Below are 23793 nucleotides of genomic sequence, written 5' to 3' on the forward strand. Positions count from 1 at the left end.
TTGGAAACGTTTAATAAATCATCTCAGACATTCTCATTTTTCCCTTGTAGGTTTATGTACAATGCATATATGTGGTTAACGGTGGACTTCAACCCCCAACACATAGAGTAGAGGCACAGGCTTGCATGAGGCACTATCTGGGGAGAAGAGAGGCCAATAGAGAAGAGAGAATGTCTGTGACAGGCCACACAGTCACATAGTTTGTATGAATGCTCAGCGTTCCTTTGGACAATACTGGAGTCTTCCCAATGCTAGGGTCCCTCTGGTCTCGAGGTTGTTGGGACAGGCTTTGGGTAAAGGCTGCTGGTGTAGGGCATGGCAGTAGGATCAAATAGCCCCTAGACACGGATCTAAAGTCATTTCTGGGTTTGCCACCAAGGTTAGGATATGTGGAAGCCAATCTGATCATGGATCTGTTTTTTACAGGCAGTTCTACCCAGGTTAGGTCATGTTGTGTGGGGTTCACCAGTGGTTTCTTTGAGCAGCGGTGTCCTCACCTATGATTCGTGGGAGCCGGCCACTTGCCCCACCTTCTAGGTAGCCTGGCTTCACAGCAGGCGTCTCGGACAGTTTCCGTTTACTTTTGTTTAGGTCTGGATGTATGGATGGAGATAAGAGAGAGAGAGAGATGTTCTATACATAAGGTGTCCTCATTAAACTGGATTGGTTTTATATGGTGTTTACTGATCACTCACCTGAGATGGCCAGTAGCATCTTCCTTCTCGCTCCAAACGTGGACACTCCCACCTCTTTCAGATCCTCGTCAGACAGAGTCAGGAAAGTCTGGAAATCAATCTGCAGAAATAGGGCCATGAAAACACAGTTGCTCAGACAGTACATAGACGACTGGGTGCTCATTAAGTCCTCCTCTGTGCCACTGAAAACATCTTAGTCGGTCCTGCCTATGTAGGCTAATTCAACAGATAGAGGAATGACCTGTTTCTCTGTGAATGTGTTACTCCTATGCCCCAGGGGGCGCTAGTTGTCTAACTGTACCTCTTGCTGTTGGAACACGTCGATGTACTTCCCCATACCGAGCTGGCTCAGGAGCTCTGGGAGATCGTCCGTAGGCTGGGGGGAGGAGCTAAGCTGGCTAGCAGTCAACGCCCTCACAGAGGACATGCACTCAAAGTAGTTACTGCAGCTCAGGAAGCTCTCCGCTAGGAGTCAGAGGTCAAAGGTGAAGAGGTCAGGGAGGAATGTGGAGAGTAGGGGAGTGACAGAAGGAAGAGTTATGACAGAAAGCATAACAAAGTCTCACATCTTTCTATAGCTCTCAGATGGAAGACATTTAAAGCACATCTTTGATACTGACTACATTGAAGATCAGCCAGACATTGGAATTGCATTTCTTTCAAAGTTCTCTTTGTAGACACACCCTCTCTGTTAGAGACACACAAAGAAACGTACAGGTTTTATCGTTTCGGGGTCTGTTTGTTGAAGACGCAAATGCCGGGAAGGACGACGTGGAGGAGAAGGAAGAGGAGAAGTTAGAGGGGGATGAAGAGGAGGAGGAAGATGGAGAAGGGAAAATGGGGGAGGATGATCCACGTCTGTCACGCCAGTTCTCTGAATTACTGCCATTGGACACTTTCTCCTTCGCATTCTGCGGGCCCCATGTCTACATGGAGAGAGAGAGAGAGGGAGAGACAGAGAGAGGGAGAGAGAGACAGAGAGAGAGAGACAGACAGAGAGAGAGAGAGAAAAAGGCAGAAAATAGTGGGAGAGGATGGGGGAGAGATGGGGTTTAATTGCATATATTCCGCTTGTTTATACTCCCTTCGCTTTGTTCCTCACTTTTCCTCCAACCCCCTCTCTCTCTCTCACTCACTCTCTCCTTCTCTTTCCCTCCCTGAGGGTGAGTGGATGAGACAGGGTGGTAATTGGTGCTCACAGTTTCTCTCCGGCTCTTGGCATTTCTCAGTGCAGGAAAACCAATCGAGCCAAGTAACACTGAGAATAATCATATTCCTAAACAAACTCTCACCCAGCTCAATGCCTCTCCAAGCTCGCAAAAAAAAAAAAATTATCAGGCGGAACACAGATACGCACTCCTAAATCCCCTAGCGCAGAACAACACAGAAGTCATCAGACAGTTCCCTCTCGTATCTGTTAACCCAAATTAGCGTGGTGTTCAGTGGCTGTCCACATAGCATTTAGCGAGGCCAGCTGCTTGACGGCTGATAAACCAAGAGGACAGGTCACCAATACAGCCCATTGAAAATGGATCGTTGGTTGTTGTAAAAGCAGATGCTAACCCTAGTACAGGTGAAATAGAATCACAGGTGATGCTGGTTAAAACCCTTTGGCCAATTTCTGCCCAGGTAAGCTAATAGTAGCTAGTAAGGTGAGCTGTTGCTATCCAGGGTTTGTCAGGTAGGTTTATAGGGATTCTAAGTACAGGTAAGATATTAGCAGTTGTACCTGTTGTTGTTGGCCAGTGTTTGCCAGGTAAGGTTTGTAGCTGCGTCGGCTGACGTTGCGTAGCTCCTTAACAGCCTCGGCAGGCATGGACTTAGAGAAGCCCAGACCACTCCAGGTATCAGTGGGGGTCCGAACCTCTGTCACCACCGGATTCCTCTGCATGGCTGGGAGAGTGGAGATAAAACACATCACACACACACACACGTAGGCTGCGTTAACACAGGACGCCCCATTCAGATTTTTTTTTTGTGCCAAATGATTGGCTCAAGATCTGATCTGATTGTTCAAATGACCAGTTATTGGCAAAATATCAGAATTAGACTGCCTGTGTAAACGCAGCCATAGACAGATCCGATAGACACAGACAAAAACATAAACACACACATAACTTACTCTAAGAAACATAAACATCAAGTAATAAATATAAATCACTCACAAGCAGACACAGTGGTTTAATTGGTAAGCCGTGGTTGTCAGGTGTTGAATAATGCAGACAGAGAACAGTGTTTAATTGTATTTCATTTAAGTGTTTAATTGCACTGATACATAATACTTAATGAAGAATCTCATAGGCATAGACGCTAAACACATTGAAATTAGTGTGAGAGTGTGTATTACAGGATCCATGTAGGAGTGTGTGATGTGTAAAAAAAACGGTGTGTGTGTGTGTGCGCGCGCACGTGTGTGTGTGTCTAGCTCTCATAGATAGACACATGAGTATCGTAATGACCACGAGGCAGATGGCTCATTCAAACTGCTAATTCATAATCCCATAAAGCAACACTGAGGGAATTTAGAACCATTTGGCTAAATATCCTCAAAATATCCCTCATTCTGAATGATGGTAAAGAGAGAGAGAGAGTGTGTGTGTGTGTGTGTGTGTGTGTGTGTGTGTGTGTGTGTGTGTGTGTGTGTGTGTGTGTGTGTGTGTGTGTGTGTGTGTGTGTGTGTGTGTGTGTGTGTGTGTGCGCATGTGTGTGTGTGTGTGGGTTGTGTGGCTGAGACAGTGTATCAGACACCAGAGTGTGTACATTCAGTGGGAGTAGCAATGATCCTCTATCTAACTTTGGCACGGTGCAGCCCATAAGTGCATCCCCTCCATCACCTCTCTGGCAATGTGCAGCACGTAAATAGGTCCTCTCTCTCTCTCAAGGCTCTGGCTCATTAATGGGTTCCCTCCGTCACTGATCTGAATAACAAACACAAGCTACCTCATCTCTCAATAACAGACAGTGGCAAGTGACCCATCCCAGTGATATGTGATGAAAGCTCATTTGTCCGGGTGCAGCTGCTAAATGAGTCCCTCTTGGTAGGACTCCTCTGCAGGTCCAAAAATACCTTTCTGTGTGACTGAACCCTGGACAAACCAAAATTATGTTTTTAATGAGCTGGGCTTCTGATCACACAACAAGGCAGAAGCATTTTAAAAAGGTCTAACCTCTAGTTGCCAGCAGTTTCTTCATCTCATAGTCATAATCCTGCAGAAACAGGAAAAGGCCAGTAAAATCAAGGAGAGAAATGCAGTTATGTTGTTCTGTAAATGATGTGTCCTGGGGGGGGGACCTGATTTACTGAGAGAACAGAACAGAAGATGACTTGACCTAGCGCGTCCTGCCATTACCGCGGAGATAAACATGTTATCCCCACGGTAACCTTTGGTTCAGGGGCACCAAGTGGACAAATAAGGGCAAAAACAACAACTACCACATACACACAATCTTCAAATTAGATTTTGTAAGACTCAAAGAAAGAGGTCAAATCAATTGATGAGACAGTCTACAAGACACACCGTGTGACATAATATGCTCCTCCATATTTCTCATTAGTTTTTTTTTTTAACGTTCTAGCTGCTACAAACCTGTTAATAAATCATTTGAAATCAGAGGGAGTCTCACCTCGTTCCTTGACACGTCAGTGAGAGTGTCATGATTCGGAGTCAAATCCCTCATCAGGCTGTTCCGTCTAGTGTCACTCCTCTCTCCCCCAAGTTCTCGCAGGCTGTTCCGTCTACTATCACCCCTCCCCCCCTCCATCTCTCTCAGGCTGTTGTGTCTCTCACTCCGTCCTCCCTCCTTCTCTCCGTCCAGCAGTCTGCAACAGAGCAGCGGCAATGAGACCAAGGTCAGGCCTGAGCCACAGAGTGTGAAAGCTGTTTTGTAGGACTCACTTAGCCAAGGAGCTCTCTCAACTAATCCAAGGGCAGTAAGGAGCATTGAGACATGATACTGGTGAGAGGGAATGAATAAATGCAATGCCTGTACCTTTCTGACATTATTATTTAGAATGAGTGTTGCTAAACTGCAAAAAAATAACCCTGTGGTCCCAAATTCTCTTGTTATTTTCCAGAGGCAATATCAAAAAACAGCAGAACAAAAGGCTAAACATCTACTAAATTAAGATAAAAATGCAAATGTTTTGTTTTATAGTTTGTCATTCCATTCTGAAAAAAAACAGGGGCTCCTATCTAAGATTCAAATCCACAGATATTTGGGCCTATCCAACCAAAATCCTAACCTCACCCATTGTGTCTAGGAACAACTTAATGTCACAGTACGCTCCCTAGTGTGAATGTGATTACCTCATGACCTGGCCTGTTGAGTGGCGTCTCCCCTGGTTGAGGAACCTGCACACTTCAGGACCCTGGAGGCTGCTCCTCCGACTCATCATCCTGACCTGGCTCATGACATCACTCAGCTCTGATGTCATCGAACCAGGGCTCTCGTCCTCGTCGGACAGGCCGGACGGATCCTCGTTTTCTGGGATCTGGGGAAACAGAGGTGATCTCATTGGTCGAACCTGATCCTACTGATCCAATAGCACCACCCTTAGGACAACTGCAGAATCAAATCTCCTGCAGGGAAACGCCTTACTACTGTATCAATCACAGGGGGTTGGTGGCACCTTAATTGGCGAGGACAGGCTCATAGTAATGGCTGGAACGGAATAAATGGAATGGAATTGAACTCATCAAACAAACAGTTTCTATGTGTTTGATACCATTCCATTCATATACTTTTATTTACAAAGCCATTTTGGGTTTACCACTTTTTTATTTGGGCATTTTTATTGTTCAGAAATGTGGTTGGTGCTCTCTTCGTTCGCTGGACTTTATCCTGCTAACTGTTCCAAATGTCCGAACTGAATTTGGAACAAGGGCTTTTATGTCCTCTGCGCCATCGTCTTGGAACGCCTTACACTGGAAGAACTTGTTCTGATTGGTATTTTTAAATCACTGATGAATGATCTTGAGACTGATTCCCTGACCTGTCAATATATTTAATTTGCTGTTCATGATTTTGTTATACTCCTGTGAATTCTATGGTTTTTACTAGATTTACTTGTAGTTTTTCATGTTTGTCTGTCATTTTTGCAATGACTTGGTGCTGCCTATCTTGGCCAGGACACTCTTGAAAAAGAGATTTTAAATCTCAATGAGCCCTTCCTGGTTAAATAAAGGTTAAATAAATAAATAAATAAATAAAAATTCACTCCGTTCCAGTGATTATTATGAGCAGTCCTCCCCTCAACAGCCTCCTGTGGTATCAATCCATGATATCACTCACTCTCTCAAATTCTCACAGTACTTCACTGTGTCTAGTACGAGAGGGGTAAATGTGATTGTTTTTTGTAGTGTTGTGTGTTAGTTATATGGATTAATACTGGGATCTGACGGTGACCCGATCGCTCCACACCTTCTCCAGTTGCCTGCTCTCTTTCCCCTTCAGTCCCATCCTCACTTCCTCAGAGGGCGGAGTCAGGCCTGGTGGAGGTGACGGGTGGGGTTTAGATTGGGAAAAAGAGCCAATCACAGCCTCAGTGGTGGGCACTGAGCCTGAGACAAGTCGAGATCAGATTAGAGATTAGAATAGGACAGGTGAAAACAGTGATACATAAATGAAAAGACACCACACACACTCACACACACACACACACACACACCATGGTCAGAGAGGCGGAGTTGCTGCAGCAGCATGTTGAGCCAGTAGTTGGTCAGCCCGTTGCCAGCCAACCTAGGGTCAGAGTTCATCTTGGCTGTCATGGCGACCTCGCTGGACTCCAGCCCTAGCAGCAGCCTCCGAGCCTCGTACAGACTGGAGATGTTCCTCTCCAGACCCTTTACCACCACCGACTGGGAAATGTAGTCCAACACACAAAACAATGTGAGAATCTCAATTGCATACTCCTCATGTCCTCTCTCCCCACCTCCTTCTCAAAACCCATTGGAGGCGATGGTCAGAGGGGAGGATTTTGAGAAGGAGGCGTGGAGAGAGGATGCGAGGAGTATGCAATTGAGATTCTCCCCATGTCATACAAACCAGGAAATATAGTCCAACACAGTACAGTACTTCAGCAGACACTAAAGTACCAAACATTTAGCAATAATATGACTATAACACTTGCTATAGCACTATTGTACCTTGGCGGTCTGTTTGACTTTGGGTTTGACGCTGATGAAGACACCCAGACTCTGCATCATCTGAGCCAGTTTCCGAGGGTCTGCCTCCCCATCCTCACGCATGTCAAACATCAGACACACAGGCAGACAGTCCTGGAGAACGACAACAGGGGTTTTTCTTACGGGTCCTCTCTTAGAAAACTCTCCACACTGAACAAGGTTCCACTTTTACCTCAAATCTAATTGTCTGTCTGTTTGAATCAAATAATCAATCAAAATAAAAATGTAAAATTTGACCGCTCCTCACCATGAGTTGCTGCCTGGCCAGACACACTCCGTCTGGGCTTCCCTGGATGAGCAGTGAGGGGGGGTTCTGTGGGGCGCTGAGGTCTGGCAGAACTATCTGGGTCTGGGTCTGGTGCATGACCCCCAGGAAGTGTGCTCCGTTCTGCCCCAGCAGGAAGAGGTGCTGCTGGGAGGTCACGTCCAGCTGGGTGCTGACCACCCCCATGACCCCACCCTGACCCCCAGCCCCGAGCTCTGACCCCAGCAGCAGCTCCATCAGCACACACACCGCCTTCTGTTAGGGTTCAGAGGGAGAGAGAGAGAGAGAGACAGAGAGACAGAGAGAGAGACATAATGACATTTGAAATGTCTTATTCTTTTGAAACTTTGTTCAAATGTTTAATGTACATTTTTTATTGTTTATTTCACTTTTTTATTTCTTATCTGTTTCACTTGCTTTGGCAATGTAGACATATGTTTCCCATGCTAGTAAAGCCCCTGAAATTGAAATTGAATTGAAATTGAATTGAGAGAGAGAGAGACTGAGAGACAGAGACTGAGAGACAGAGAGACAGAGACAGAATGTGTGCATATATAGAATCATATTAAATTAATATTCTCTTTCAAGTGGAGGTTTCTCTTTATGAAAGTAAGGAGGAAGTGCATCTAAAAGTCACAAAGAAATAGAGAAAACAATGAGACAGAAAAAGGGGAGTGTGTGTGTGTGTGTCTGTATCTATCTATCTGTGTGTGTGTGTGTGTGTGTGTGTGTCTGTGGCCCTCAGTACATCTGTGTTCCACTGACCTTGATGGCGACGGAATTGCCCTGCAGTGCTCTAACCACACAGCAGCTGCTGCACAGTCTGGGCTGGGCCCTAAAGCTCACACTGACCCCCAGAGCCTGCGCCACCTGCTGGATGACCGGCGACGCTGCATCCGGCAGGGCCTGGGAGACCAGGGTCACTGGTAGGTCAAAGGTCAACACCAGCGGCTGAAGGTCCTGAGGGACACAGAAGAGGGAAGGGTGAGAGGTCATGATGGTGTATAGATCATATGTACAAAATAAAGATGAAGGCCACCCATGCATTAAGATGGAGAGACACTGACTCGTATCCTCTTCCTGGCTGCCTCCACCCCTTGGACAGGCCCAGCGATGGACACCTGGACAGGGGAGGCAGAGAGAGGGGAGAGACCAAATCAAATTGCTTAAGAACAATAACTAACAGGCAGTACCTGGTTGCTAAGGGACAGTTGCTAAGAAACTGTTGTGGGTTACTTAGAGACAGTACCTGGTTGCTCTTTTCTCCAGTGGCGTTGTGGCGGTTGGAGTCGGGGAAGTGGATGTGGCATGATGTCATCTCCATCACCTTCTTGATGTTCCCGCCCCCTTTCCCGATCACATGGGAGTGTTCTGTGTGGGCCACGTCCATCTTCAGGGTCACCTTGTTGACCTGGCTCAGGAGAACATGGGTTTAACTAACTGTATTTAGTTAGTTGACTTAATTACATGTGCAGTATTTGATTATACCTCAGTTTAGGACACTCACCTTGGTCTCCAAAAGTTCTAGAATTTTCTTTTTGGCCTCCAGAACATTGGCTCTTTTCCCATCCACTTTCACATGGGGGTCTGCATTATCGATACAAGAGACAGATTCATTGTTTGTATCCTAAAAGACACTCTGTTAAATCTTTTGTATAATATTGAATATCAAGTTGTATATAGGAGATTGAGACAGATTGAGACAGCTTGTTTGAGTATGGAGGTGTCAGGTATTCTAGATCAGATAGAGGTAACATCACCTTTCTTGGACTTGGCTCCTATTTTCAGCTTGGATGGCCATTTCACCTGGGTGTTAGTTTCCACCATCACCTGCAAGACAACATGCCAGAAATAACAGGTGTCAATATGTGTGTGAGACAGAGAAACGAAGGAGTCCGAAAGACAGGTGTTTTACCACGAGAGTAACACCAGTCCATACATCCCACACACACACACACACACACACACACACACACGCCAAAGCACGTCCTATTCAGCGAAGACAATACTTCATTAGCATCTCAAAGCGGTTCATCGCCGCCGTAACAACGGCAAATTGCCGAGAAACAATGTCGACAGTCAGTCTGTGACCTTTCATGTTCTCTATGCAGATTTCCTCCGGTAAATCTGTAGACTTTTAATTGCATGTGGTTTCATTTCAGTGAGTTATTTTCCACATTACATGAACGTCTGCCCATCATTTGATTTATTTTACCTCCACCCTTTATTCTCAGTGTCAGTGTGACCTTCGTTCTGCATACTTACTCTCCCAAAGAACTCTTCACCTGTAAGTCCCTCTCCATGTCTAGGGGCTGAGAAAACAGAAAGAGAGGAGAGTGAAAGTGAAGAGAGAGACAGAAAGGTAGAGAGAGAGAGAGTAACTTACTGCACATAATCGGAGGTATAAAGATATACAAACACACATTCACCTAATATTAACAATGGTCATACAGGGTTACTGGTTAACGGTTTGTTTGTGTTTAAGCAACACTTTTCTTCAAAGAGAGAAGTATGTGAGATCTAAGGGTCAACATTTAAACAGGGAGAGTTGAAATTTGCAGAGAAGAGGGGGTCGAGGGCTGGAAGGTAAACATTTTTTTTTTTTTTTTTTTTTTTTAAAGGCCATCGCTTCACAATGACATTTACAGGGTGAGGGGGGGAGCCCCCATAAAAAAAGCCCCCGTCCTCTGATTGCCATGGGTTACGCTCCCCCAAAACCGAGGAATGGGCGAGCGAGCAGCATGGGGCGGAGAGAGAGAGGGAATGGGGGGCACCAGAGACAGCTAATCGCGTCAATGGTATTTCACTGACGCATGGACCCCCTACCCTACCAGAAATTAAATAACAAACACAGTCACACTCAATAACTGGGTGAAAAACAACTAGGAGGCCCTCTATAGTTATTACTCACACCCTAATGTCCCAGATCTCAGTCCCAACACAGCATGCTAGCATGCTAAATAACACTTAGGGGAAAGAGAATATGATGTTTATCAAAAACTGGCTGGCTGGCACAGTGTGATTTGTGTGGCTTATTCACAGGTCTACCCATGCAAATACCCATTCTCTCTCTCTTTTCACACACACACACACACACACACACACACACACACACACACACACACACACACACACACACACACACACACACTCTATGAACAACATGAAGCCGCTCAGATACTCAGATTCTTCCACATCGAAGCTGAGGGAGAGAAGTAACAGCCTCTAATTCATTACTCCTGCCAGAGTTTCCACTGTAACACAGGGGAGGAAGTTTGCCACAGACCTGCCGCTGCACCGATACCCAACACAGACAGACACCTCTACGCTATTGTCATGACAGAATGAGAATGATGATACTACAGCAACCCTGTCTGAGCCCAAACGTCTGTGAATACACAAGCAACCTCATCTCATAAATCATCAAGGCAGAAACTTTAACCATGCTTAACAACAATGACGACAGTTGCTTAATGACCTGGCAATTATATACGGAGGTGCTGTGCCAGACAAACGCTAAGAGCTTCTCAGGATTCACATTACGCAGAAGAACCGTGGACAGCATTACAATTACTGTGAAGTCAAACAGTTTTTTTTCTGAGTCAACTCAGGTAACCTTACGAAATTTATGGAACGCACTATCGCGATTCAACCCTGGTCAATTTATGACCACACTGGAGGTCAATGCATAACCACAAGACCACGTCACACCTGTTCAGCAAACTTACCATACAGCATGGCCTCCAGTTTCTTCCTATCGATACGGAATCTCTCCTCAACCCATTCCGGGTCCGAATGTTCACCTACCACAGGCTCTGGTCCTGGTCCAGAGTTACCTCCTTCCTCCTCGTCCTCATCCTCCTCTTCCTCTCTGTCACGGTGGGATGGGGATGGGGAAGGAAAAGGGGTCTGAGATAGAGTCTGGTCCTGGTTTAGGATGGGTCCAGGACTGGGGTCTAGACTACATTCTAGTCTTGGTTCTAGGTGAGGCTGGTATTGTTCTAGCTGGCTCAGGATGGGTTCTGGGCCGGGTCTGTGTGGTTCTATCTGGGTAGGGAGAGGAGACCTTTCCTCCGTTGTGGTGGCCATAGTAAGACTGAGAATCCGTCAGTGTGTCCAAGGAGACGGAGAGAGAGACAACGGGAGAGAAGGGAGAGAAACACCCCCTCTGCCCCCCCATAGCCCCCCTTACATCCCCGCCTCCACACACACAATACTCTCACACACACACACACACGTTTCAATAGGCCATAGATAGAACATGAGGAGGGGCATAGGTGGCTCAGAAGAGGGGTTATAATAATACTCTATGCACTAATCCAGATGTCCTACTTTGAGGATATGACACCGGCAACACAGACAATGTCAGAAGATCTTTGTATACCAACTATCCATAGGCAAGCAGACAAACACATCCCATCCTGATCAGAGATACATTTGTCTACAGAAATTAAGTGAACCCAAAGTGCCACCTCTTGTACTGAGGGTCCCTCCGAAACCTGAATGAGAGGAAGAGGGCTTGAGATTCCTGAGATAGGGGGGGGTCAGGGGGTTTGGATGGGTGTAGGGACTGGTTGGGGAAAGTTGAGGGGTGGGAGGGATGGGGGAACCTGGGCGTTGAGGAACAATGCTGGGGATAAAAGAGCCGCTCCACTAACAACCAGCTCCAGCTCTGTTTGCCAGAGTTGCCTGGCAACCTGTTTGTTTACGAACAAGCAGGCGGTGAGAAAGTCATAAACTTCAGCACAGAGGAAAGATGGGTAAAGAAAAGAGAAAAGTGACAAAAAGAGGAAAAGTCCCCACTGCATTTCATACCGCTACACACCCTCCCCCAAAAAAATCTCCATCCCCCAAAACAGAGTCGCAGGAGACAAACTTCAGAATTCAAACAGGGGTAAAACCAAGATGATTTGTTAAACACTTACGTGGTTACTACTTGATTCCATATGTGTTATTTCATAGTGTTGATGTCTTCACTATTATTCTGCAATGTAGAAAATAGTCCAAATAAAGAAATACCCTGTAATGAGTAGGTGTGTCCAAACTGATGACTGGAACTGTATATAAAGTGTAGTATTGGGATGCATACTCAAAATTCTCTATATCTGACATATGTTTCTTCTTCTTGTTTAAGCCCATAACCATGTGAGTGAGGTGCATAGTTTTGTTTCAAAGTAGATTTGTTTAAGACTGACAAGAAACACTGTGTGACCCTGATTTTATCCCACTGCAGTAAAAAGGTTCAAACTAGGATGATTCGCCTGAGGAAAACTAGGCAACTCTGACGTACATCATCCCCATGGAAACTGTCTGGTTCCAAGGATTTATAAGTCGTCGATTTTAAGTGAGATTAAACTTGACTTCACAGTTCCAGCTCCTCTGCAACTCTGTGAAAGGGTATGAGTGTCTTCCTGTCAGGGGGGTGTGTCACTGTTAACCCTGGAACAGCAGCAAAGAGAAAAGCCACCACGCCAGTGGACCAAGGGGCCTGTTGTTTCCAAGGGTCCCTAATCCATGCCAGGAGACCCAGTGTTCAGGAATGGACCCTTTGTATGTGTCAGACACTAACACCTGCAAAATGATGACATGCATGAACTATGCGTGTGTGGGTGTGTTTTTATGTTTGTTTGTGTGTGTGTGTGTGTGTGTGTGTGTGTGTGTGTGTGTGTGTGTTTTCCAAAAAAGTCTTAAAATATCTGCCCCGAATTAAGATTCAAAAGGTATCTGCCGAAAGAATTGGGCGTCAGCTATGACATGACAATTTGAGTGTCAGCTATGACATGACAATTTGAGTGTCAGCTATGACATGACAATTTGAGTGTCAGCTATGACATGACAACTTGGGTGTCAGCTATGACATGACAATTTGGGTGTCAGCTATGACATGACAATTTGGGTGTCAGCTATGACATGACAACTTGGGTGTCAGCTATGACATGACAATTTGGGTGTCAGCTATGACATGACAATTTGAGTGTCAGCTATGTCATGACAACTTGGGTGTCAGCTATGACATGACAATTTGGGTGTCAGCTATGACATGACAATTTGGGTGTCAGCTATGACATGACAACTTGGGTGTCAGCTATGACATGACAACTTGGGTGTCAGCTATGACATGACAACTTGAGTTTGAAAAAAAACCCAACTGATTTTTGGTTGTTGAACCAAGTGGATTGTGAAGTGGATTTACGCCCGGTAACAGAGTTATGGTAACGGAATTACATCATGCGTCCTTGATATGTTAATGCTACTTATGGATATGAATGTCATTCTCGTCATGGCGATGTATCCTGAATAGGTACAGAAAGGTAGAAATATGCAATATCATCCTTTGCATGTATGGCAATTATTCTAAATGACCTCTGCACCCAAACAAGACCACATTTGTTAAAAGGGGACCGCAGGGAATAATCTTTCTGAGAAAAACTCGTTTAATGTCAGCTAGACAATGACGATGCTGTTTTGCAGGAGTTTTATTGAATCCATGTTGATGTTTTCGATGGTGGCCTGGTTTGGCAATCTTCAAGTAGGTGACAAAAACAGGCTAGACAGGGTGGTGAAGGAGGCCAGCAAGGTCATCAGGCTGCAACAGGCACAGCTCTCTGAGAAGCGCTAACAATCGGTGAACCCCAAACCAGCCCCTAGCCCCGACCAACTCACTCAGAGGGCCCTCCGTTGTTACGTGTTGCCGAGGACACTCCCAGAGGGTGACTTCAAGAGTGGCGAGGGGATCGAATAGAGACTCTAAAAGTCTAAGCTGTTGTGGTGGGGGGAGGGGCGCATACTAAGCTAACATCTGGAATTGTTTTAAGATGATCCTAGCATGGATCATTTAGAGATTTGATTTTGAAGTTTAGGATGCCTTTAAGTATAAAAATATAAATATATATACAAACATTTTCATTTAATAAAATATTGAATTTGGCCTTTACTATTATAGCACATAGAAATGCAGTGAATAAGACATTCATAGGCAGAAAAAAACTGTACAAAAAAGAAGTCATAAGGAATATGGTTTTGAAGTCTGTCCTATATCTAGGAGATGCAAGAAACATATTCGGTTTTTTTGGACACATATTTAACCCCTTCTTTTTGTTGCCACAAAGTTCCCTCCATACTTTCAAACGAGTCCCGTGATACTAGTGGGGGTGTTAGAGCAAAGACGGCAAACACCATCACGTTCATGAGTATATCCCCTTTCCATGTGAAAAGACAGATTTTTGGGATGTCTCGTGGTTTGACAAACACTGCTGTAGCTCGGCCACCTTCAGTCGCAGATGCGGAAGGCCAACATGATATCTCCAGCTTAAACTGAGCGATCTTGCCGGGGTTTATTATGTTACATAGACTGACGCATGGGCCCGTCAATAGACTCTTAAGGATTAGAAACATACTCTAACATTATGTCAAACAAAAGCACCACCAACATGGCACAACACATTATTTACCATTCATTTCTATTGGGCACGAAATAATCTGAAACACAACCAAAACAAACAACAAATGCATCCAACAAGTTTGTAGAGTCACACGCTTGATGTAGTCATTGCGTGCCAGGAATATAGGGACCAAATATTACACTTTTGACTACTTTAATATACATAAAAGGAATTTGTCCCATAAAACGGTGGGACTAGGTACAAAAAGTGCTGTAATTTTTAAACGGTTCTCCCGATATGAATGAAAATAACCCTTAAATTAAAGCTGACAGTCTGAACTTTAACTTCATAGTCATTGTATCATTTCTGGAGTGCTTGAGAACAGAGGCAAAACAACAACAACAAAAATGTCACTGTCCCAATGCTGTTGGAGCTCACCGTATTTCATATGTTACACGAGTTGTGCCTCGTAATCAGACAAACAACTACAGCCAAGCACGACTCCGACGCCATCATTAAGTTGGATCAAGACAAAGGAGATCAAGACAAAGGAGATGATCGTGGACTACAGGAAAAGGAGGGCCAAGAACACACCCATTCTCATCGACGGGGCTGTCGTGGAGCAGGTTGAGAGCTTCAAGTTCCTTGGAGTCCACATCATCAACAAACTAACATGGTCCAAACAGTCGTGAAGAAGGCACAACAACGCCTATTACCCCTCAGGAAACTGTTAAGGGAATTTTTTATCAATGATGACTAATTATGTATACATTTCAATCAGGACTGACGAATCAGAATACTATTATGTTACTGTATGTGTACTAATCAGACTACTATTATGTTACTGTATATGTACTAATCAGAATACTATTATGTTACTGTATATGTATGAATTTTCTTTCTTGATCCCAGTACTGAATATAATGTGTGTGAATGTGGTCAAGTGTTAGAACAATGACTGTCTGTTCCTTGGTATAAATGAATGAACAATATCTTCAGACTGGCTAGAATGCTTATCTACACAAGAAGACCTTGACTCATAAATTATATTACATTGGTAGCGAGACGATGGGGGAAGGCTTGAGATACTGCCTTTGTACCAGGGTGGGAGAAGAGACGAGTTGGTACTGGAACTAATGACGTCATTTTCAGTTTATAACCTGTGGTAACCTGTTCAGTACTCTCGTGAATAAAGGCTGCTATTTGACTTTAAGACCGGGCTCTGTCGATCTCTATAAAATAAGGGTCATACAAATTCTTATGAATTGACAGAGTGTTTCATTTTAATTGGGAATTAAAACAGAGGAATTAAATTCCTGCAACAGAAACTGAAAAGATTTGGCATGGGTCCTCAGATCCTCAAAAAGTTCTACAGCTGCACCATCGAGAGCATCCTGGTTGCATCACCACCTGGTATGGTAACTGCTCGGCCTCCAACCGCAAGGAGCTACAGAGAGCAGTGCGTACGGCCCAGTACATTATTGGGGCCAAGCTTCCTGCCATCCAGGACCTCTATACCAGGCCGTGTCAGAGGAAGGCCCTAAAAACTGCCAGACTCAAGCCACCCTGCTTCTACTCGCTGTTTATTATCAATGCATAGTCATTTTACCCATACCCACATGTACATATTACCTCAATTACTTTGACTAATCTCTACCCCCACACATTGACTCTGTACCGTGTATATAGATTATTTTGATCATGCGGACAGGTATGTGTTCCGGGTAGCCTCTGAGAATAACATTGACGTAAACATGGACACGGTGACGGAATTCTTCAGGAACTGTATAGGGGATGTTGTTCCAACTGTGACTATTAAAACCTACTAGGGTAGCCTAGTGGTTAGAGCGTTGGACTAGTAACCAGAAGGTTGCAAGTTCAAACCCCTGCGCTGACAAGGTACTGATCTGTCATTCTGCCCCTGAACAGGCAGTTAACCCACTAGGGCATCATTGAAAATAAGAATTTGTTCTTCACTGACTTGCCTAGTAAAATAAATAAATAAAATGCCACTCTGACATTGCTCATCCTAATATTTATATTTTTCTTAATTCCATTATTTTACTTTTAGATTTGTGTGTGTTGTTGTGAATGGTTAGATACTGTACTACTGCACTGTTGGAGCGAGGAAGACAAGCATTTTGCTACGCCAGCAATAACATATGTTAAATATGTGTATGTGACCAATACAATACAATTTGATTTGTTACTGTATTGTTGCACTTTAATATTTTCTTAAGTCTTTTTTTTTCTTAAAACTGCATTGTTGGTTAATTAAGGGTTGTAAATAAGCATTTCACGGTACGTTTTACTACACCTGTTGTATTCGGCGCATGTGACAAATACAATTTGATTTGATTTAGTTCTCCCAAGTGGTGCAGAGGTCTAGGGCCTCACTACAGACCCTTGTTCGTTCCCAGGCTGTGTCACAACCGGCCCTGATCGGGAGTCCCATAGGGCGGAGCACAATTGTCCCAGCGTCGTCCGGGTTAGGGGAGGATTTGTTCTGGGTAGATAAAAATAATATTTTTTTCTTAACTGGCTTGCCTAGTTAAATAAAGGTTCAAATGTGTTTTTATTAGATTTGTTCTAACCATGACAGCCGCTAGATGGCAATGTGTAACCGCAAACAACCTTCTTGCATCACTTCACGTTTTGCTATTTCCGGGTGACGTTGCCCGCCACCTTCCTAAATAATTCGTGACTGTTCAATGCTTAATTTTTCCAGTTAGGTAGCGCTAACGTTACTGTACTCATGGAGAGAAAACTCCCCTGAATATTTTTTTAAAGAGACTCATTTAGCGCAATTATGTAGAAATATTAATCTTGAGACTCGCCCTAGGACAACGAAATATGTGGAGAGTACAAGGGCTTGTTGGAAGAGGTAAACTTAATATCATTAACAATTTTCTCCATTAACTTTAGCTAGCCAGCCTTGTTTATGCACTCGGGTCGAAGTTTGATAGATTCGTCTATAGAAGTGTAACATTGTTTTATCTAGATTTGCAAATCAATTAGCTATCCAGCTAGCTAATATTTGATTTGGGATGAGAGTAACGTTACAGTGTTATGCGCACGAACTAAAATCATTGACATGCTTGCTATCTCGTAAGTTCTCTAAAGTTCTAGAATGCACTAATTTATGCAGGACGTCTGTTTAAAACTGAGGCAGATCATGCTCAATGTATGCGTAAACCAGCATTTGGGTACTACTTTCTGCTCCACAAATCGTTGTTTTATGGGTGCTTAAATTGACACTGCCTTCACTTAGCCGATTAAACTCAACTCGAATCGTTGACTGGAAATCCGACGGAGAATTGCATAGAATTCTACGTCGGCCAGACATTTTGAATAAGGAAAGTTATCTCACGACCTCTACAAGCCAGAATGTTGAATGAAATGATATGTTAACATACTTTACCGGTGCGGATGGTCCTTTACCGGTTGTCGGTGCGATTGGTCCTTTTGGCGGAAATAATACGAGACAATATACCCACAGGAAAGTACACTGAATAAAATGATAAACGTAACAGGAAACAATTCCAAAGATTTTAGTTATAGTTAATATAAGGACATCAGTCAATTGAAATAAATTATTTAGGCCCTAATCTATTCATTTCACATGACTGGGAATAAAGACACTTTTGTATATATTGTTTATGTAGATTTGGCTATTTCAGCCACAGACGTTGCTGACAGGTGTATAAAATTTCGCACACAACCATGCAATCTCCATAGACAAACATTGGCAGTAGAAGGGCCTTACTGAAGAGTTCAGTGACTTCCAATGTGGTACTGTCATAGGATGCCACCTTTCCAGCAAGTCACTTTGTCAAATTTCTGCCCTGCTAGAGCTGCCCTGGTCAACTGTAAGTGCTATTGTTGTGAAGTGGAAACATCTAGGAGCAACAACGGCTCAGCAGTGAATTGGTAGGCCACACAAGCTCACAGAACGGGACCGCTGAAGCATGTACAAATTGTCTGTCCTTGGTTGCGACTAGAGGTTGACCGATTATGATTTTTCATCGCTGATACCGATTATTGGAGGTCCAAAAAAGGCCGATAACTGATATATAATAATTTGTCTGATTAACAGGTATCGGCTTTTTTTGGACCTCCAATAATCGGTATCAGCGATGAAAAATCATAATCGGTCAACCTCTAGTCGCAACCAAGGACAGACAATTTGTACATGCTTCAGCGGTCCTGTTCTGTGAGCTTGTGTGGCCTACCAATTCACTGCTGAGCCGTTGTTGCTCCTAGATGTTTCCACTTCACAACAATAGCACACTACAGGCTGATCCAACTTTGATGTAATGTCCTTAAAACAAGTCAAAATGAGGCTCAGTAGTGTGTGTGGCCTCCACGTGCCTGTATGAACTCCCTACAATGCCTGGGCATGCTCCTGATTATTTATTCCGTCACCGTGTCCATGTTTACGTCAATGTTATTCTCAGAGGCTACCCGGAACACATACCTGTCCGCATGATCAAAATAATCTATAGCATATATATATATATATATATATTTTTTTTTTTGTAATAATGGCAATTACAACAACACTGAATGAACAATGAACACTTTTATTTTAACTTAATACAATACATAAATCAAATCTATTAGGTCTCGAAGAAATAATTAAACATGCTCAATTTGGTTTAAATAATGCAAAAACACAGTGTTGGAAAATAAAATAAAAGTGCAATATGTGCCATGTAAAAAAGCAAACGTTTAAGTTCCTTGCTCAAAACATGAGAATAAAAGCTGGTGGTTCAATATTCCCAGTTAAGAAGTTTAACTTGTAGTTATTATAGGAATTAAGACGCGTCAACTATTTTTCTCCATACCATTTGTATTTAATATACCTTTTGACTATTGGACGTTCTAATAGGCACTTTAGTATTGCCAGCCTAATCTCAGGAGTTGATAGGCTTGAAGTCATAAACAGCAATGTGAAGCAAGCATTGCTAAGAGCTGCTGGGACAACGCAGTCAAGTTTGATTGAATGATTACGATCCTGCTGCCTCCTACCACCACTCAGGCAGACTGCTCTATCAAATCATAGACTTAATTACAATACACTGCTCAAAAAATAAAGGGAACACTTAAACAACACAATGTAACTCCAAGTCAATCACACTTCTGTGAAATCAAACTGTCCACTTAGGAAGCAACACTAATTGACAATAAATTTCACATGCTGTTGTGCAAATGGAATAGACAACAGGTGGAAATTATAGGCAATTAGCAAGACACCCCCAATAAAGGAGTGGTTCTGCAGGTGGTGACCACAGACCACTTCTCAGTTCCTATGCTTCCTGGCTGATGTTTTGGTCACTTTTGAATGCTGGCGGTGCTTTCACCCTAGTGGTAGCATGAGATGGAGTCTTACAACCCACACAAGTGGCTCAGGTAGTGCAGCTCATCCAGGATGGCACATCAATGCGAGCTGTGGCAAGAAGGTTTGCTGTGTCTGTCAACGTAGTGTCCAGAGCATGGAGGCGCTACCAGGAGACAGGCCAGTACATCAGGAGACGTGGAGGAGGCCGTAGGAGGGCAACAACCCAGCAGCAGGACCGCTACCTCCACCTTTGTGCAAGGAGGAGCAGGAGGATCACTGCCAGAGCCCTGCAAAATGACCTCCAGCAGGCCACAAATGTGCATGTGTCTGCTCAAACGGTCAGAAACAGACTCCATGAGGGTGGTATGAGGGTATGCTTACAGCCCAACACCGTGCAGGGCGTTTTGCATTTGCCAGAGAACACCAAGATTGGCAAATTCGCCACTGGCGCCCTGTGCTCTTCACAGATGAAAGAAAGCAGGTTCACACTGAGCACATGTGACAGAGTCTGGAGACACTGTGGAGAACGTTCTGCTGCCTGCAACATCCTCCAGCATGGTTTGGCGGTGGGTCAGTCATGGTGTGGGGTGGCATTTCTTTGTGGGGCTGCACAGCCCTCCATGTGCTCGCCTGAGGTAGCCTGACTGCCATTAGGTACCGAGATGAGATCCTTCGACCCCTTGTGAGACCATATACTGGGTCGGTTGGCCCTGGGTTCCTCCTAATGCAAGACAATGCTAGACCTAATGTGGCTGGAGTGTGTCAGCAATTCCTGCAAGAGGAAGGTATTGATGCTATGGACTGGCCCGCCTGTTCCCCAAACCTGAATCCAATTGAGCACATCTGGGACATCATGTCTCTGTCCATCCACAAATGCCACGTTGCACCACAGACTGTCCAGGAGTTGGCGGATGCTTTAGTCCAGGTCTGGGAGGAGATCCCTCAGGAGACCATCCGCCACCTCATCAGGAGCATGCCCAGGCATTTTAGGGAGTTCATACAGGCACGTGGAGGCCACACACACTACTGAGCCTCATTTTGACTTGTTTTAAGGACATTACATCAAAGTTGGATCAGCCTGTAGTGTGGTTTTCCACTTTAATTTTGAGTGTGACTCCAAATCCAGACCTCCATGGGTTGATAAATATGATTTCCATTGATAATGTTTGTGTGATTTTGTTGTCAGCACATTCAACTATGTAAATAAAAAAGTATTTAATAAAAATATTTCATTCATTCAGATCTAGGATGTGTTATTTTAGTGTTCCCTTTATTTTTTTGAGCAGTGTATAATAAACACAGAAATACGAGCCTTTGGTCATTAATATGGTCAAATCCGGAAACTATCATTTCAAAAACCAAATGTTTATTCTTTCAGTGAAATACGGAACCGTCCCATATTTTATAGAATGGGCGGCAACCCTAAGTCTAAATATTGCTGTTACATTGCACAACCTTCAATGTTATGTCATAATTATGTAAAATTCTGGCAAATTAGTTCACAACGAGCCAGGCGGCCCGAACTGTTGCATATACCCTGACTCTGTGTGCAATGAACGCAAGAGAAGTGACACAATTTCCATAGTTAATATTGCTTGCTAACATGCATTTCTTTTAACTAAATATGCCGGTTTTAAAAAATGTGTATTGATTTTAAGAAAGGCATTGATGTTTATGGTACATTCGTGCAACGATTGTGCTTTTTTCGCGAATGTGCTTTTGTTAAATCATCCCCCGTTTGGCGAAGTAGGCTGTGATTCGATGATGAATTAACAGGCACCGCATTGATTATATGCAACGCAGGACAAGCTAGTTAACCTAGTAATATCATCAACCATGTGTAGTTACAGTGCCTTGCGAAAGTATTCGGCCCCCTTGAACTTTGCGACCTTTTGCCACATTTCAGGCTTCAAACATAAAGATATAAAACTGTATTTTTTTGTGAAGAATCAACAAGTGCGACACAATCATGAAGTGGAACGACATTTATTGGATATTTCAAAAAATTTTAACAAATCAAAAACTGAAAAAAAAAATTATAAGATCATTTTAATGCTAGCTAGCAACTTACCTTGGCTCCTGCCACACAGTTTCTTTGTGGAATGCAATGTAATCGGCCGATTACCGATTGTTATGAAAACTTGAGACCGGCCCTAATTAATTGGCCATGCCGATTAAATTGGTCGACCTCTAGTTGCAACACTCGCTACCGAGTTCCAAACTGCCTCTGGAAGCAACGTCAGCACAAGAACTGTTCGTTGGGAGCTTCATGAAATGGGTTTCCATGGCAGAGAGACGCACACAAGCCTAAGATCACCATGTGCAATGCCAAGCGTTGGCTGGTGTTGTGTAAAGCTCTCCGGCATTGGAGCAGTGGAAATGTGTTCTCTGGAGTGATGAATCACGCTTCACTATCTGGCATTCTGATTGACGAATCTGGGTTTGGCGGATGCCAGGGGAACGCTACCTGCCCTAATTCATAATGTCAACTATATAGTTTGGAGGAGGAATAATGATCAGGGGCTGCTACAGCATACAGTGACATACCAGTCGATTCTGTGCTTCCAACTTTGTGGCAACAGTTTGGGGAAGGCCCTTTACTGTTTCAACATGACAATGCCCCCGTGCACAAAGTGGAGTCTATACAGAAATGGTTTGTTGAGATCGGTGTGAAAGAACTTGACTGGTTGGCACAGAGCCCTGACCTCAATATGGACCAACTCCATATTAATTCCCATGATTTTGGAATGAGACGTTCGATGAGCAGGTATTCACATACTTTTGGTAATGTAGTGTACCTTAAAAAAAGGTAGGGGCGTGGATCAGAAAACCAGTCAGTATCTGGTGTGACCGCCATTTACCTCATGCAGTGCGACACATCTCCTTCGCATAGAGTTGATCAGGCTGTTGATCGTGAAATGTTGTCTCGCTATTCAATGGCTTCACGAAGTTGCTGGATATCGGCGGGAACTGGAACACACTGCCGTACACATCGACCCAGAGCATCCCAAACGTGCTCAATGGGTGACAGGTCAGGTGAGTTTGCATACCATGAAAGAACTGGGACAGTTTCCACTTCTAGGAATCAAATCAAATTTATTTATATAGCCCTTCGTACATCAGCTGATATCTCAAAGTGCTGTACAGAAACCCAGCCTAAAACCCCGAACAGCAAGCAATGCAGGTGTAGAAGCACGGTGGCTAGGAAAAACTCCCTAGAAATGCCAAAACCTAGGAAGAAACCTAGAGAGGAACCAGGCTATGTGGGGTGGCCAGTCCTCTTCTGGCTGTGCCGGGTGGAGATTATAACAGAACATGGCCAAGATGTTCAAATGTTCATAAATGACCAGCATGGTCGAATAATAAGGCAGAACAGTTGAAACTGGAGCAGCAGCACGGTCAGGTGGACTGGGGACAGCAAGGAGTCATCATGTCAGGTAGTCCTGGGGCATGGTCCTAGGGCTCAGGTCCTCTGAGAGAGAGAAAGAAAGAGAGAATTAGAAAGAGCATATGTGGGGTGGCCAGTCCTCTTCTGGCTTTGTGTAGGAATTGTGTACAGATCCTTGCAACATGGGGCCATGCATTATCATGCTGGAGCACGGATGTGATGGCGGCGGATGAACGACACGACAATGCGCCTCAGGATCTCGTCACGGTATCTCTGCATTCAAATTGCCATTGATCCAATGCAATTTTGTTGTCCGTAGCTTATCCTGGCCCATACCGTACCCCCACCGCCACTATGGGGCACTTTGCTCACAACATTGACATCAACAACCCGCTCACTCGCGTGACTCCGTCTGCCCGGTACAGTTGAAACCTGTGATTCATCTGTGAGGAGCACACTTCTCCAGCGTGCCAGTGGCCATCGAATGTGAGCATTTGCCCACTGAAGTCTGTGACGACAGAGAACTGCAGTCAGGTC

At 44.2% G+C, this 23793-nt stretch overlaps 2 protein-coding genes across 4 annotated transcripts in view; one reads left to right on the forward strand and one right to left on the reverse strand.

Moving 5' to 3' along the window:
• On the reverse strand, positions 1–18035 carry LOC112220824 (protein bicaudal C homolog 1-A-like). 2 transcript variants are annotated; one of them, XM_042303034.1, is made up of 19 exons: positions 17944–18035; positions 9411–9457; positions 8906–8975; positions 8653–8732; positions 8395–8556; positions 8213–8266; positions 7911–8105; positions 7128–7400; positions 6842–6973; positions 6364–6553; positions 6117–6256; positions 5003–5187; positions 4320–4515; positions 3863–3902; positions 2425–2588; positions 1411–1621; positions 997–1160; positions 696–795; positions 1–593 (listed from the first exon to the last, which is right to left on the reverse strand). In XM_042303034.1, exons 3-19 carry the CDS (start codon positions 8970–8972, stop codon positions 463–465), a joined length of 2484 nt encoding a protein of 827 aa, XP_042158968.1. In that variant the 5' UTR covers positions 8973–8975; positions 9411–9457; positions 17944–18035; the 3' UTR covers positions 1–462. The 2 variants fall into 2 exon arrangements, with proteins under 2 accessions (XP_042158968.1, XP_042158967.1); XM_042303033.1 differs by lacking the exon at positions 17944–18035 and adding an exon at positions 10874–11234.
• The window catches only part of dele1 (DAP3 binding cell death enhancer 1), a 12139-nt gene continuing 5543 nt past the window's right edge, over positions 17198–23793 (forward strand). Inside the window, exon 1 of one of the 2 annotated variants that reach the window (XM_024382721.1) lies at positions 17198–17411. In XM_024382721.1, the coding sequence (XP_024238489.1) occupies positions 17381–17411 (31 nt within the window). In that variant the 5' untranslated portion in view covers positions 17198–17380. The remainder of the gene's footprint in view (positions 17412–23793) is intronic. The other variant, XM_024382720.2, reaches the window with a different exon arrangement.

The sequence above is a fragment of the Oncorhynchus tshawytscha genome, linkage group LG21 (assembly GCF_018296145.1).
Source record: "Oncorhynchus tshawytscha isolate Ot180627B linkage group LG21, Otsh_v2.0, whole genome shotgun sequence".
Taxonomy (NCBI): domain Eukaryota; kingdom Metazoa; phylum Chordata; class Actinopteri; order Salmoniformes; family Salmonidae; genus Oncorhynchus; species Oncorhynchus tshawytscha.

Bases quoted from the DNA above. Each gene is read 5' to 3' on its own strand.
- LOC112220824 (XM_042303033.1), bottom strand. From the start codon at position 11,234: ATGGCCACCACAACGGAGGAAAGGTCTCCTCTCCCTACCCAGATAGAA. The intron at 8,557-8,652 runs GTGAGTGTCCTA...CTCCTGAGCCAG, and splicing joins TAGAACTTTTGGAGACCAAG to GTCAACAAGGTGACCCTGAA. The intron at 6,257-6,363 runs GTGTGTGTGTGT...GACTTGTCTCAG, and splicing joins ACTCCGCCTCTCTGACCATG to GCTCAGTGCCCACCACTGAG.